Source organism: Oncorhynchus kisutch, linkage group LG1, assembly GCF_002021735.2.
Source record: "Oncorhynchus kisutch isolate 150728-3 linkage group LG1, Okis_V2, whole genome shotgun sequence".
Taxonomy (NCBI): Eukaryota; Metazoa; Chordata; class Actinopteri; order Salmoniformes; family Salmonidae; genus Oncorhynchus; species Oncorhynchus kisutch.
Window position 1 is genome coordinate 71088908 of NC_034174.2, and position 15923 is coordinate 71104830.

General features: G+C 44.3%; 1 protein-coding gene across 3 annotated transcripts in view; it reads right to left on the reverse strand.

Annotated features, from left to right (window-relative positions):
• Positions 1-15923, reverse strand: part of LOC109878441 (girdin-like) — a 33140-nt gene that overhangs the window by 13016 nt on the left and 4201 nt on the right. For all 3 annotated transcript variants that reach the window (XM_031831720.1, XM_031831735.1, XM_031831725.1), the window contains exons 4-21: positions 14136-14205; positions 13240-13298; positions 12573-12656; positions 8262-8381; positions 7614-7783; positions 6229-6310; positions 5525-5683; positions 5035-5181; positions 4559-4703; positions 4133-4317; positions 3449-3956; positions 2841-3114; positions 2493-2619; positions 2072-2202; positions 1679-1820; positions 1342-1515; positions 883-1044; positions 174-451 (exon numbers count right to left, since the gene is read on the reverse strand). In XM_031831720.1, coding sequence (XP_031687580.1) covers positions 174-451; positions 883-1044; positions 1342-1515; positions 1679-1820; positions 2072-2202; positions 2493-2619; positions 2841-3114; positions 3449-3956; positions 4133-4317; positions 4559-4703; positions 5035-5181; positions 5525-5683; positions 6229-6310; positions 7614-7783; positions 8262-8381; positions 12573-12656; positions 13240-13298; positions 14136-14205 — 3017 coding nt within the window. The remainder of the gene's footprint in view (positions 1-173; positions 452-882; positions 1045-1341; positions 1516-1678; positions 1821-2071; positions 2203-2492; positions 2620-2840; positions 3115-3448; positions 3957-4132; positions 4318-4558; positions 4704-5034; positions 5182-5524; positions 5684-6228; positions 6311-7613; positions 7784-8261; positions 8382-12572; positions 12657-13239; positions 13299-14135; positions 14206-15923) is intronic.

Genomic DNA, 15923 nt, shown 5'->3' on the forward strand with positions numbered 1-15923 from the left:
AACCTATATACTGTAGTTCTAAAATCCAACAGATTTTCCTCAACAGATATCCTCATTGTTGCAGGAGAACATAAAATAGAGAGGTGGAATTTAAGCAACCATTACTCAAGCATTCAAATGGTATATTGTGAACCATGACAGAATCAGAATGGTCTCTGGTCCCCTTCCTCTACCTGTCCTCCAGCGTTCTATGTTCCAGCTCCAGAGTGCGGTGGGCGTTCTTCAGACAGCCGTGTTTTCCCATCAGGGCCTCGTAGTCCATGGCTTGTCTCTCGTGCAGCGCCGCCAGCCTCTCATGGTCCCTCAGGAGCTGGTCGTGCACGCTGCGCAGCTCCTCGCGCTCACGCATGGCCACCTCCTTATCCCCCTCGGTGCTGGATTGTTGGCATTGGAGCTGAGCGTTCTGGGCCAGGAGTGATGCACTCTGGGAGTTCAGAGTGGACTTCTCGACCTGTGGTTGGATAGGCGTGGAGATGATTATTATGTGTGAAAAGGTTGTAATTCAAAGGTATGAGTTTATACTGTATAAGATGAAATACTACTCATACCATGTATGAAAGGACTCTATAGGAAGTGGTTCACATTTAACAAATCAACTTAAGTTGCATTCAAACTGCTTCATGTAACACCAACCTTACAGTATCAGGTTCTGTTAGAATGGCATTATATGAGGCAACTTGAGTGCTAGGTACAAAAACAAGATGACTCCAATGCAGAATGGATATCTGCACACAGATTTCACTTCAAAATAAAAGTACTCACTTCAAAATAAAAGTTCATATTTTGGAAGCATTAAATCAGTGTGTGTGTATTTGTGTATTTTGAGTATCTTATCAGTATACTAGGAGTATATTAGTATATCAGGAATGTTGCTCCTCTAACCTGCAGGTTAGCGTTGTGTGTCTGGAGAGCCGTGTTGTTCTCCTGCAGGGAAGCGGTCTGTCTCTGCAGGGCCAAGATCTGAGCCTGCAGGCCGTCTGACTGGGTCTCCAGCTGTCTGAGCTGGACCTGCAGTGCCTGACGCTCTGCCTGCAGTGTGGCATTCTGCAGTAGGGAAGGAAAAGAGGGACAAGTCAATAATACATAGAAAAAATGTGAAGCTGGTGTTGATCCATAGTAATAGTCTGGTTTAGATGGATAACATTTGTATTAACGTGGCAATGTAATGTAATGAAATAATGAAGTGTCTGCTAAATGACTAAAATGTCATGTAGGTTTGAGTTCTATCATCCCATAGTCATTATTGGGAGGCCTTTAAACAAAGGAAATTATAAAAATTGAAATAAGAGCATCAAATTTAGTGCTTAGTCAAAACATGATGACACAAAGTTCTCCACTCACGTTCCTCTCCACCTCGATGAGGCGGTCCTTGACCCTCAGCAGCTCCCTGGTGGCCTCCTGGCTCTCCCGCTGCCATCCGCTTACCGCCCTGTCACTCTCCCTCTGAGGGGTGGGGCTACGCGCCGCATGCTCCTCCTCCTCCCTCTGCAGCAGGGCTTCGTAGTTCAGACGCACCTGTAGGGGGTCAAGAACAAAGGTAAGATATTGCTACTGAGCGAGGCCATTTTTCAACTTCAGAATTCAAAATACTTTGACAAAGAACTCCAATGTAAAAGTGAATGAATGTAGACAAGGTATAGTTTCCCTTTGAAACTGAGGAACTTTAGGCCAGACTCACAGTCTTGAGCTCTTGACGTAGCTGCTGGTTGAGGGTGGAGGACTCCTGCAGACGAGCCTCAACGGCAGCCATCTTGTCTTCTTTGATCTGCAGGGACCTCTTCAGAGACGACTCCAGCTCAGACTCCAACATCTTGAACCTACTGGGGAGAGGGAAATAAAATAAAGGGGGATTTAGAACAACGCGTGGGGGAGGGAAAAGTAGACATATTTTTCTGTATTTTGTCACTGATTGTAATTGATTTTATTGGAAAATAACTCACCAATCTATTGTCATGTGTATAACACAGTCATTCACAAACTTAATTGAAGATTTGTGTAACTATCACCTAACCTGGTTTGTGGGGGGTAGACTAAATCAGTTGCATGAACCTCGCTGTGTCCAGTGTTTTACCTGGTGTCTGGAGTTTCCTCGTCACTCTGTGGTGACGTGTCCTGGTTGAGGACTCTCATCTCCAGTTCGTGGGCCAGCCTCTCCAGCTCATTCTCCCTCTGCTGGGTCTTCAGCTTGTCACTCACCAACTCCTACAGAGGAACAACGGTCAGAAATATCTGCTTTTTGTATCATCGCATATTTCAGTTCAGTGACTCCTCTTGCAGCCATGTAAAGCTCTTGTGACCAATGACCTACTTATCAGAGCTGTTAAATCAAAAACAATTGATATATATTCATGACATGTGATCTAAATCTCCACGACTTCAAGCTCGCTTAACTTTATCTTCCCATAAGGAAACGTACAAATCTGTCATGTCAGGCACACTGAAATACATGAGTATCACACATAAGAAGCTAATGCTGATCTGAGTGGCTTCACCTCTCTCAGGGTGACCAGGGCCCTCTGGTTGATCGCTCCCTGCTTGGCCAGCTCTCTGTTATCCCTCTCCAGCCCCTTGACCCTCTCCTCCACCTCCTTCAGCCTCTCCACCTCCTTCCCCATCCCCCTGTTATAATGTAATAGAAATATAAACCATGTAGCAGATGCTTTTATCCAAAGCGACAGTACAGTGAGGGCACACATTTTTGTATATTGTATTGTATATGAGTAGATACATTTGTATACAAGTGCATACCTTTTTATACATGTGATCGCAGTGGGAATCGAACCCACAACACTGGCATTGCTAGCACCACGATCATACCATGGTGACCATTAGCATCATACCTGTTCTCTCTCTCCAGACTAGCCACCCTCAGGTTGCTCCCGTCCAGGGTAGAGTCCTGGATCTCTGCCTGCTGCCTCAGCCTGCGGTTCTCCTTCTCCAGCCTCCTCTTGTCTCGCTCCAGGCCTGAAGCCTCCTGCTCCAGGGTCTGCTTCTCCTGCTCCAGCTGCTCCATGCGCCGGGAGGAGATCCTCAGCTCCTCCAGCCCAGCCTGCAGGATCTGGTTCTCAGCCTCCAGCTCGTGGACCTCGGCCTCCAGCCGCTGGAGCTTCCGGCCTGGAGGTGAATGGATGCATGGATGGAGGGGTGTGGTTGATGGATGGACGGATGGATGGAAGGTTGGATGGATGGATGGATGGGTGGGGCGTGGGTGGATAAATAATAATAATAATTATTATTAATAATAATAATAATGAATGAATATAGGCTACTTCATTAATCACCAATTATTAGGTTAGCAGGCATACAGAGCACATAAATCAACAAGCAAATGGATCCCTGAACAAATAAAGCACATCACATTGCCCATTCAATGCCCCTGTATCTAACGCAACAGAGCCAAACGCTACAAAGAGACAGCAGTACCACAACATTCTCCCAGAAGACCAACCTGTGTTGTCCAGGGCAGCCTGAAGCCGCTGGTTCTCTGTGTCCAGGGCTCTACACTTCGCTTCCAGACGCTCTGTGTGCTTCGTGGATGAAGAGGAAGCCCTCGCCTGCAGCCCCGTGCTACTGTTCTCCCGACGTGGACTCTTGTTCTTAGAGCAGGGTGAGGTATCACGCGTCAGAGACACTGAAGCGCCTGGTTGAAGGAGATTGCGGGTGTTGTCTTTAGCTACAGCTTCCAGGTCAGCTATGGGGTCACTCAGGTCGCAAGACTCTCCGTCTTCAAGTTGGCCTTTCTCTTGCTTCTGAAGGTCCATCTTCTCCTTGAGGGTCTCGCTCTCTCTCTCCAGTCGGTCAATCTCTCCCTCTAGGTCAACCGACACTCCGTTGCACTCTGGGTCCCTGTGATGTGAGGTGTCTATGTCAATGTCACAATCCTCTTTGATGACCAATTCAGACTGCTCCCAGGAGGTGTTGTCTAAACTGCCAAGGTACTCTCTAACCACCTCAGCCTAATAAACAAGGAAACACAACCAACATTTTCACATGGAAATAGCACCGTTCACTGCTATAGTTCAATAGAGTCGCCGGAATCCGAATGTGTGGGTTCATGGTTGTACGTGTGCTGCCTGAGCAGCTGTGTGTGCCTATTGTGTTCATGTTTGTGTCGTGGTCCCTGGCTAGTTACCGTGTTTGTGGGTCGCTGGCCGTCCCTCCACGTGTGCTGATGGTTATGGTTGTGCTGCGGTCCCAGGCTGAGGTCAGCAGCTCTCAGTTCCTCTATGGTCCTGAGCAGGCTTTGGTTCTCTCTCTCCAGCCTCAGCAGACGACTCCTGGTCCCCTCAACCACCTCCTCACCCAGAGACTTCTGACCTGAACACAACCATCAGACCGAAAGGATGACAGGAATACGAACTAGCTGTTACATAACCTCCACTATGAACAGACTGGTGAGATCATGACTGAATGAATGATCTTATTGAAGGTATCCTTTTTGTGCCATATAGAATAGTTCTTAACGTTAGAATGATATTTAGCATGTCACTTCTCTTCCAATAAGTACCACTGTTCCCACAGGGCAGATGAAGTGGGTAGAGTAGACTGTCAGCCTTACCCTGTGAGTTGTCGGGGCTCCTGGAGAGCTGCTCCAGCTCCCATCCCAGGTGCTGTGACTCCTCCATGCTCCTCCTCTGGGCCAGCTCCAGGGCCAGGTTCTCCTCCTGCAGCTCCTCCATGCGCCTCCTGTCCACCTCCTTCTCCTGGGAAGGGCCGAGAGAGAGAGAGGACGAGGGGGAGATGACGTTGTTATTCTAAAGATATTCAACTTCCTATTTCTCTATCTGATCTTCGTGGGAAAGTATGACCTTTTGACCACGGCACACACATGTCCACAACATAATCCAAGCATGTACAGTATGATCCTCTTAGTCCATCAACCTGTTCCATCGCATGTATCTTCCAATACACATCCTCCCATGCACTAAGACCAGTCCCTTCCCCATCCTTCCCTTAACCTGTTTCCCCACAATGTTGATATTGACCACCGTTTACATACATGTAATCCACTGCATTATAGTCCATGTTTTCTACCTGTTCCATGACGTGGACCCTGGCGTTGAGCAGCAGACTGTGTTTCTCTAGCTGGTGTAGTTTATCAGAGCGGGCCCTCCACCCCTCCAGCTGCTGCTGCAGTACAGCCTTGGTCTCCAGCAACACAGAGTTATCCTCCTTCAGCTCCTACAAGATGAGACACAAATCAAGGCTGTTACAAACAAAGAAACCCCTGTCGGGTACATGATAACAGCAGATTAATGTAAATTGTTAAATGATGAAATACGTGAAGTATTGTTTGAGATCTATCTAAGTTTTTTGCAAAGTGCGAAAACAGTCATTTGTAAAACCTTAACAATTGATTTGAAAAATTAGTAGCTGTGGTGCTTTGCATTCTGAAACGTTCTGATGTAAATTTAACAGTGGACAAAATTCACATTTTAAGATAAAACATCATTTTGTTTTCCTTTTGGCTGTTTATCATGCTATAGTCTGAGTATTGAATGTGTTTCTCCGTACACTACCGTACCTCCACCTTGGCCTTGTAAAACTCCATGTTGTGTAGCTTCTCGCGGTATCGTCCCACCTCGCTCTCCAGCTTGTCAGCCCTGATGGCCCTCTCTCTCAGGGCATCCAGCTCGTCACGGTACGTACGGGCTGACCGGGCCTCCGCTAGCAACACAGAGTTCTGATACGGACACCGACACGGGAAAGGGTTTTAGCATACATGGGACACCGTCGTGAGGTAAATATACGGCAAAAGTTCTCTCAAGTGGGGAGAGGAAAATGCTGGGAAGTAGCTCCTGTCTTAAAATAAATCTAAAGTTTAAACAAAACTATCTACACTGTATTTATATATTGAAGATTAAAGTCTTTGAATTTCACTGAATGTATGAGAGGTTTCCCTGACCATGTAACCCAGTTGATGTAGAACCATGTTTTAGGCATGAAAATGAAATCTCTCTTTCTCCTTTCAGGAAAACAGATTGAGGAACTCAGGAGATCAAGCTGCAGCTGTTGTACTGTTGTAGAAAACGGTGTTGAGGTGTAGCCACTGTCACTAGCTAAGCACTAAGGCTTTATCTACACTAAAGCATAGTGTACATTCATCTGAATAATCTCTGATAGAAGTAAGGATACTGTGTGTCATGTTACTGAGGGTTAGCGAGGAGGTCCAAGCGTATGTGTCTGTGTTTGTGTATGCGTGTGTGTGCGTGCGTCACTTCTCTCTACCTCCTGTTGAATCCTGTTGAACTCAGCCTCCATGTTCTCCAGCTCCTGTCTGCAGTCCTGTACCTGCTCACTCTTCTCCTCTCTGAGCGGGATGGAGGGAGGGAGGGAGTGAGGGAGGGAGGGGAGAGGAGGGGAGGGGAGAGAAAGAGATGGAGAGGGATGGTGTAAGTATGCATAGCTTTTCTTAATGTTGCCGCACATGCATGCATGCGCGCCACACGCACAGTCCTGGCTTCTACCCCCCATCCACTCAGACAGATACAGTAGGTCAAGTCATACAGCCATTATATACAGCTCTTGGAGAAGACATTTAACATGTTCAAAGAACCCTTTGAAGAACCCATTTTGGTTCCATGTAGAACCCTTTTGGGACCCTTTTTTCTACGAGTGCAGATATGGGATGCCTGGCTCCTGCTTGCTTGGCCACATTCCACCACACACTGCAGCACCCAGACCATCACTTCCTCCACCCCCAGTTTCCCTGGGAAGTAGCAACATACTGGCCAGTACTACGGCATTACCATTTTTTTAGAATCCCTAAGAGAAAAGCTTCTGTTGTACATGTTTTCTCACAAACCTATCACTTTGTTGACATCAAGTGTGCACTACAACCAAAAGCTATTACATTTCTAGGGACAGAACAGATAGTGTTGGGTTGCATTATGAGGATACTGTACTGCTGTACAGCCCGGGGGCTAGAGTCAGCATATCCCAGTTAGACAATGAAAGCGATAAAAGAGAGAAGAGGAGGAGAGATGAAGGGCTGAATCAGATCTGGGGGGTGGCAGGGAGGAAGAGGGCCAAAGTGGGACAATGGCAATGCAAGGCCCTGGAGGGTCATGCCAAGGAGAGAATCTGGGCCAAACTATCCCCAGACACCTTCTCCTGTATCCGTTCAGGATGACTCTCTCTCTCTCTCTCTACTGTTGACCATTTGCCTTGTCTCACAGCTCAACTGTTTAACCTCCAAACATATGTGGAGACAACCCGAGAAAAAAACCCACTTTGTTGGTCTTATTCATGCTATTTCAAATGTTGTACAGAATATAAAACAGGAAATGAAGATGCCCTAGGGTGCTTTTGAGTTCTTTAAAGAAGGCTTACATACAGTATATCCTCTAACGCTGGGTTAGGGAAATTACATATGTATCCTCTAAACACAATGACCAGTTGGGTGGAAGATGGCTCAGAAAGTCCTCAAGCAGTACTGCACTACTGATACAAATTACGGATTGTGCCTTTCAAATACATTTATGCTTAGCCTGCATTCGAGATATGTTTATGTTGTCTTGCCAACCACATGGCTGTCATTGTCATGCCCAGGTTACTTTATGACCACTGAGTGGGAGGGTTGGGTCTGGGAGTGTCCTTATCTGACTACTCACAGCTCCTGGCGCAGCCGTCTGACCTTGGCCTTGGAGTCGGCCAGCTCCACAGACAAGTGCTGGTGGGAGGTCGCCTGCTGTTGCATGCTGGGACAGTCACTGGGGGACTGGGCGCTGGGCGGAGAGGGTGACGGGGTGGACTCTCTCTCCTGCATTAGCTCTAAAATAGTCTGGGGTGGGGAGGAGAAAAGAACAGAGGGAGGTAAAATGAAAATAGGACAGGAAATGACACTTCTCCTTCACCTGTCATTTCAAGTTCAACTTCCTCCCTTTCAACTTCCTCCATTTCAACTTCCTCCATTTCACCACAGATCAATATAGAAAGTCAATAAGTAACTACTGCTATAAAAGTCTAGTAAGACTTACAGAATATTTTATGGCACAGCAATATCTTGTATGACTCAGCAAGGTCAAACCTATAAACACTGTGCAGTATGTCAACAGTGGCCCCTACCTTCAGCTGTGTGTCTCTCTGGCCCACCAGGCCTACATAAGGAGAACATAACACATCCATAACCCTTCATAACCCCTCCATAACCCGTTTATAACCCCCTACCTCCAGCTGTGTGACTCTCTGGCCCACCAGGCCTATATAAGGAGAACATAACACATTCATAACCCCTCCATAACCCATTTATAACCCCCTACCTCCAGCTGTGTGTCTCTCTGGTCCACCAGGCGTCTGAACAGGGTCTCCAGGTCCTCAGCACAGAGCTCGCTGGCCTCCAGCCAATGGAGGTCCAGTACACTGTCCTGACTGTGGGTAACCTGACCAATCACAGGGAGGAACATATCAAATCAAACACATGGTTTAATGCCATTCCATTCACTCCGTTCTCTCTATATATGTACCTCAAAGCAGTACGTGGAATGATACTGTACATAGGTACCACTCCATAATAAATTACCCTAAAAACATGTTAGTGTGTGTGGTCAAGTATAGGGTAATATTGTGCAGGTCTTTTAGCAGCATCTATGTGTGTTATTAGACACATCCTCTAATGTTGCGAAACACCCAGCACATGTGTTTCAAATGACAATGTTTGGACCATGTTATTGGGAACCAAGTAGGAGTGCCTCTGTGACTAGATTGGCTACAATGGAAGACTGGCAATGCAATGACAGTTTTTCATTTTTCATTGCACACTGTCCCCAATAAGCGCTTGATGGTCGTGCTGAGTAACAGTGGCAGAACACTGTGCACCGTTGTCACGCAGACAAGACAACACGTGCTAGAACGTTCATTTGGTATTCGTTCCTGGGGAATCAGAAAGCCTTTTCTGTCACGCCCTGGTCTTAGTATTTTGTGTTTATATATTTATTTGGTCAGGCCAGGGTGTGACATGGGTTTATTTTGTGTTGTGTTTTTGTATTGGGGTTTTAGTAGGTATTGGGATTGTGGCTGAGTAGGGGTGTCTAGCATAGTCTATGGCTGCCTGAGGCGGTTCTAAATCAGAGTCAGGTGATTCTCGTTGTCTCTGATTGGGAACCATATTTAGGTAGCCTGGGTTTCACTGTGTGTTTGTGGGTGATTGTTCCTGTCTCTCTGTGTGTTAGCACAAGATAGACTGTTTAGGTTTTCACGTTTGTGTTACGGTTTTCTAAGTGTGGTGATGAAGGAGAGTCGGACCAAACTGCAGCGTGTCGATTGCGATCCATATTTATTAAACAAAAACGTAAACACGACTAAACACTAAATACTACAAAACAATAAACGTAATGAAAACCGAAAACAGCCTATCTAGTGCAAACTAACAGAGAGTAACAAGTAAGACACTAAGGACAATCACCCACGACAAACTCAAAGAATATGGCTGCCTAAATATGGTTCCCAATCAGAGACAACGATAAACACCTGCCTCTAATTGAGAACCACTCCAGACAGCCATAGACTTTGCTAGATAACCCTACTAGCAACAATCCCAATACCACCACCAAAACCCCAAGACAAACACACCACAATTACAAAAACCCCATGCCACACCCTGGCCTGACCAAATACATAAAGATAAACACAAAATACTTTGACCAGGGCGTGACAGTTTGTTGTTTTGTTTGTTTTTTCTTCTTCATTAAATATGTATCTAAATTACCACGCTGCATTTTGGTCCGACTCTCCTTCAACGGAAGAAAACCGTAACATTTTCATTTAGTTTGTATTGCTCGTGACCTGTTCAGAGTATGTAACATCTTGCACACTGAATCAGGTAATTCAAACCCTGGTCCTATCACACTTAGAGTACTGTCTGGTTATATGGTCAATCCCTGGTCCTATCACACTTAGAGTACTGTCCAGTTATATGGTCAATGACTGGTCCTATCACACTTAGAGTACTGTCCAGTTATATGGTCAATGACTGGTCCTATCACACTTAGAGTACTGTCCAGTTATATGGTCAATCCCTGGTCCTATCACACTTAGAGTACTGTCCAGTTATATGGTCAATCCCTGGTCCATCACACTTAGAGTACTGTCCAGTTATATGGTCAATCCCTGGTTCTATCACACTTAGAGTACTGTCCAGTTATATGGTCAATCCCTGGTCCTATCACACTTAGAGTACTGTCCAGTTATATGGTCAATCCCTGGTCCTATCACACTTAGAGCACTGTCCAGTTATATGGTCAATGACTGGTCCTATCACACTTAGAGTACTGTCCAGTTATATGGTCAATCCCTGGTCCTATCACACTTAGAGTACTGTCCAGTTATATGGCCAATCCCTGGTCCTATCACACTTAGAGTACTGTCCAGTTATATGGTCAATGACTGGTCCTATCACACTTAGAGTACTGTCCAGTTATATGGTCGATCCCTGGTCCTATCACACTTAGAGTACTGTCCAGTTATATGGTCAATGACTGGTCCTATCACACTTAGAGTACTGTCCAGTTATATGGTCAATGACTGGTCCTATCACACTTAGAGTACTGTCCAGTTATATGGTCAATGACTGGTCCTATCACACTTAGAGTACTGTCCAGTTATATGGTCAATGACTGGTCCTATCACACTTAGAGTACTGTCCAGTTATATGGTCAATGACTGGTCCTATCACACTTAGAGTACTGTCCAGTTATATGGTCAATGACTGGTCCTATCACACTTAGAGTACTGTCCAGTTATATGGTCAATGACTGGTCCTATCACACTTAGAGTACTGTCCAGTTATATGGTCAATGACTGGTCCTATCACACTTAGAGTACTGTCCAGTTATATGGTCAATCCCTGGTCCTATCACACTTAGAGTACTGTCCAGTTATATGGTCAATGACTGGTCCTATCACACTTAGAGTACTGTCCAGTTATATGGTCAATCCCTGGTCCTATCACACTTAGAGTACTGTCCAGTTATATGGTCAATGACTGGTCCTATCACACTTAGAGTACTGTCCAGTTATATGGTCAATGACTGGTCCTATCACACTTAGAGTACTGTCCAGTTATATGGTCAATCCCTGGTCCTATCACACTTAGAGTACTGTCCAGTTATATGGTCAATGACTGGTCCTATCACACTTAGAGTACTGTCCAGTTATATGGTCAATCCCTGGTCCTATCACACTTAGAGTACTGTCCAGTTATATGGTCAATCCCTGGTCCTATCACACTTAGAGTACTGTCCAGTTATATGGTCAATCCCTGGTCCTATCACACTTAGAGTACTGTCCAGTTATATGGTCAATGACTGGTCCTATCACACTTAGAGTACTGTCCAGTTATATGGTCAATCCCTGGTCCTATCACACTTAGAGTACTGTCCAGTTATATGGTCATCTGCAGCAAAGAAAGGTCTAAAAAAGCTCCAAACAGGGCTGCCTGGTTTGCTCTGTCCGTATGAATATTATCCAAATGCATCAGAATCTCTCATGGCTTCACGTTCAGAATAAATGACTATCCAGTCTTTTGATTTTCTTTAGGAATGTTCTATTTTTTTTAAACACACTGAACTTTTCAGTCCAGTTATTACATACTAGCAACACGCATGACCACCAAACCAGACAGGCAAATTCAGGGCAGCTAAAACAACCTAAGCCAAGGACAAATCGCCTTAAATCTACAGTTTTATATAAAGCCATAGCTGAATGGAAATCTTTACCAATCCATATTTCTCAGGCAAAAAGTAAATTCACCTTCAAGAATAAAATAAAACAACTAATGCAATAGACCATATGACTGGACAGGAAATAGAAAGCATCAACTGAATGTTAAATGTGTTTCCTGTCAGGTATTTGAATCGTCTGTATGGTCTACATGTTGAATGTTTGTGAAGTCCTGATTGTGGTTGTTTGTAATGTCTTGTTAATTGGTGTTGGACCCCAGGAAGATTAGCTAGCGTTACGGCGTTAGCTAATGGGGATCCTAATAAAAATTACAAAATGACCTTTAACCTTAAGTTCCATGTGAACCTCTATTACCCGAGGGAAATAATTACGTCATTTCTCATGTGAACTAAATGCAATGAAAGGTATTATTGTTCTCCTAAATAAATAAATGTGGTATAAAAGCTATCCACGTAGTCCTTTGTAGCTCAATTGGTAGAGTGTGGTGCTTGTAATGCCAGGGTAGTGAGTTTGATTCCCGGGACCACCCACATGTAAAATGTATTCACACATGCTAAATGGATTTATTATGTTGCTGTTCATTACTAAAAGCCCGGTGTTTATATAGGACCTTTAACAGATTATTGTCAAATGAATGTTTCTAATGCTTTTAAAAAAAGGATCATTATTTAAATCACAACACAGTTTGGTGCATGTTGTTATAAAACAGTTTGCAAATGGCTAGCCTGCCCTTGTCATGTTCTCAATCACTAATACTTCCACATAAGAGAAACATGCATGTTACTGAATGTGGAACAAGCTAGCCTGAGTCCCAGATCTGTCTTGCCAACTCTACTGCTGTCCTTGTCACGCACAGACCAGGGACAAACGCAACGTGGAGCGAGTTACTGTACCTCTTGGATATGAGCAGCTATTGCTGCTTTCGTGTCAAAGTCGAGGGTCTGGATGCGTTCGACGTACTCCTCCTTCTTCTCACACTGAAAACACACAGTGGGTATAGTAGATTAGGGTCTTAATGAGTGTGTGTAGCCTAGCCTGGGGGACGGACATCCTGTTGGTGAGGTGAAACAGGGGTCCCTGTCACGTTCTGACCTTTATTTCCTGTGTTTTGTATTTAGTTAGTATGGTCAGGGCGTGAGTTGGGTGGGCAGTCTATGTTTGATTTTTTCTATGTTTCGGCCTAGTATGGTTCTCAATCAGAGGCAGGTGTCATTAGTTGTCTCTGATTGAGAATCATACTTAGGTAGCCTGGGTGTCACTGTGTGTTTGTGGGTGATTGTTCCTGTCTTTGTGTTTTGCACCAGATGGGACTGTTTTAGGTTTTCTCACATTTGTTGTTTTTGTTAGTTATCTCATGTCTAGTTTCTTTATAAATTAAAGAATATGAATAACCACCACGCTGCGCTTTGGTCCGCCTCTCCTTCAGATGAAGAAAACCATTACAGTCCCCCTCAAATCCTCAATTATGAGCTAGCTAAAACAACATCGTTCCAGACCCCCCCCCCCCCCCCCCCCCCCCCCTACACACACACGCACACAACTACACCCAACTCCTCCTACCTGGACAGCACAGCCCAATAAGAGAAGAAGTAATTTCTTCATTTCCTCCAGACTTTGCTCTGAGGAGAAAAACCCCAAAATACAACCCCCACATTAAATTCAGATTAAAGTCAATGATTAAAGGACATTCAGATGTAGTCTAACTTGAGGCAGGCTGCTGTGTGAATTTGGGTCACTCATCAGGCCAGAGCCTGTCACCAAGGCTAGCACATCTATCAGACTGATGGTGTGCATTTGAATTACACATCTGCTGAACACACAGACAGTAAAGGCCCTCAAAGTCTGTCTTATAGGGGTTTTGAGGTCAACTTATAGGGCAACATTGCAAATTAACTGGTCTGGTTTGAGTTCAGTTTACTCATATGAATAATTATATTATGTCACGGTATGTCATGGACAACAAATGGAAGGATGATACTGCAAACTCTAAGATTGTGTCAATCATCTTACAAACTGTACTTATCTACGCAGCACAGATACAGTTGGTATTTCTAGTCTCTCAACGGACGTGTGTGACTGGCAAACCAAGTCTACAGGTAGGATCTTCATTTGACCACTTTGTCATAGAAGGAAAAGAATCCTGCAGCAACAGGAAATGTGAATTTTTGTGTGGATTATAATTAATGAAATTTTTTGTAGCGATTGATAAAAGTGTTGATGGGGCAAATCAAGTCGGACATTTTTAAGTGTTTATGACCAACTTTAAAAGCCCTTTTAAACATGGAATACAATACAAGTTTGACATTTCCGGCAACAACAGGGTGATCAAATGAAGATGCTACATCTGTGGAACTAAAGTAGTACTGTACATCACATAGAATTCAAAGGGTGTACTGTTCTCTCTTTGGGTTTCTCAACAGAATGTAAGACGGTGTGGGCATGGTGGGCAAACACACCACAGTGAGGAGTCCTGCCAAGCACCAACACGTTGGGTAAAGGCATCATGATCAGCTGCCTCAGAGTCTCCTAGGAAAGGGAGAAAAAGGGGGATGAGAAAGGGAGCGTGGGTACGGAAAAGGACAACGAAAGAGTGAGACAGGAGGACAAAAAAAAACACTGTTGGGATCTGGCCAATGCTATCTGAATGAGTAGGGTTGGGATTGTATAGTCAGGCATTTAAATATGTCAACTTGGTGCCAACAGACGGAGAGGGACCAGAATGGCTGTAAGAAATGGGCAGTTTCTTTGGTGCTTTTTATACATAAACCTTTCAGCCTATAATGCCAGTGGTGCCAAGACACTTTCCAGTCTGGGGAATTGTTGACCAGACCTGAGTTCAAATAAAATATTTGTATTTTCTTTCAAATATGTAGCACATTTTATTTAGCCTGCGTCGAGTGCCAGGCGGGCGGAGTTTGCACTTTAGGGACTATTCCATTGTGCCAGGGTAAGCTCAATCAAGCACAGCGAAGATATTGGAAAGAGACTAAATACTATTTGAACCCATGTCTGTTTGTTGGTCGCTACAGTGGCTAGCTAGGCTAATGTGGTGTGAATGTGTAATGCAGTGTTTAATTTCCCATTGAGAAAACCAGGACCCCTCTTACGTCCAGGAAACAATTAGTAAAGTCCCTAGTAAGAGAGTTCCAGTCTGGCTAGCCATGCAGCTGTGATGCAGTAAAATCAACCACTGCCATCCAACCAACCAGTCAATTTTTCCAGTGACCGCGACCCATTTCCAGTGAGGAATGTTCAAGGGACTGGGTTCTGGGGTCACTTTGCTTTCCCCTCGAGCTAAAATCTGATTATGAAGTGAAGTCATTTTTTTGGATTGCGGTTTATAGCAGAGCTGAGATAAAATCATCTCTTCAACCAGTGATTGGTGCACTACACACAATATAAGACTTGGATAAACTTGACATAGAGATTACAGCTGCAACGTTGCAGCTGAATATGACAAAAAATATATATCTTTAAAAATCCTGTCACAAAATGCACAAATCTAAGACTAACACAAACCAGGCCAATTCCATCCCAAAATAACTATGTCTAAATATGACAGATTTTGAATCTGTCCTGAAATGATAGTGTCTGGGAAACAGACTCCATTTCATCTCTTGATCAAGCATTGTAGCCTACATTACTGCAGAGAGAGGAGAGCTGCCGTCTTCATTTGCCATCTTAGCATACCTCCCAAATTGCAATCCACTCCTTTTTGACCGGGGCCCATAAGGAATTCTGAGGGGAATTCATTAGATATCTCGATTGTTCTTGGTGTTTCTTTCCTGTCTTTGTTTTTTTTGCTGAGCAAGAATTAGAAGTGATTGAACTCTCCCTCCGGAATCCAAATCAAACCCTTGGGAAAGTAGATTGCTGCGATGATGAGATTGAACTGGTACTTGACTGTGGTAAACACACCACAGACCCTTTATGCATAAACGACGACTAAATCATTTCAAAAGACTATCAGTCTTCATGGATTTATCTAGATGATATACTGTAATGACACACTATTTGTGCTGTATGATGAGGGTTTGTACAAATGCCCTGTAAATAAATACAGGCACTAGAATAATTGTGTTTCATACAAACAAACTAGCTAAATACATTCTGTTTCAAAAATGATTTCCATACTGGAAATATAACAATATAAAGTATGTCTCGGGCTTTCACACATTCACAACGTACTATATTTTCAAACCTCCGAGCTGACAAGGTACAAATCTGTTCCTAGGCCGTCATTG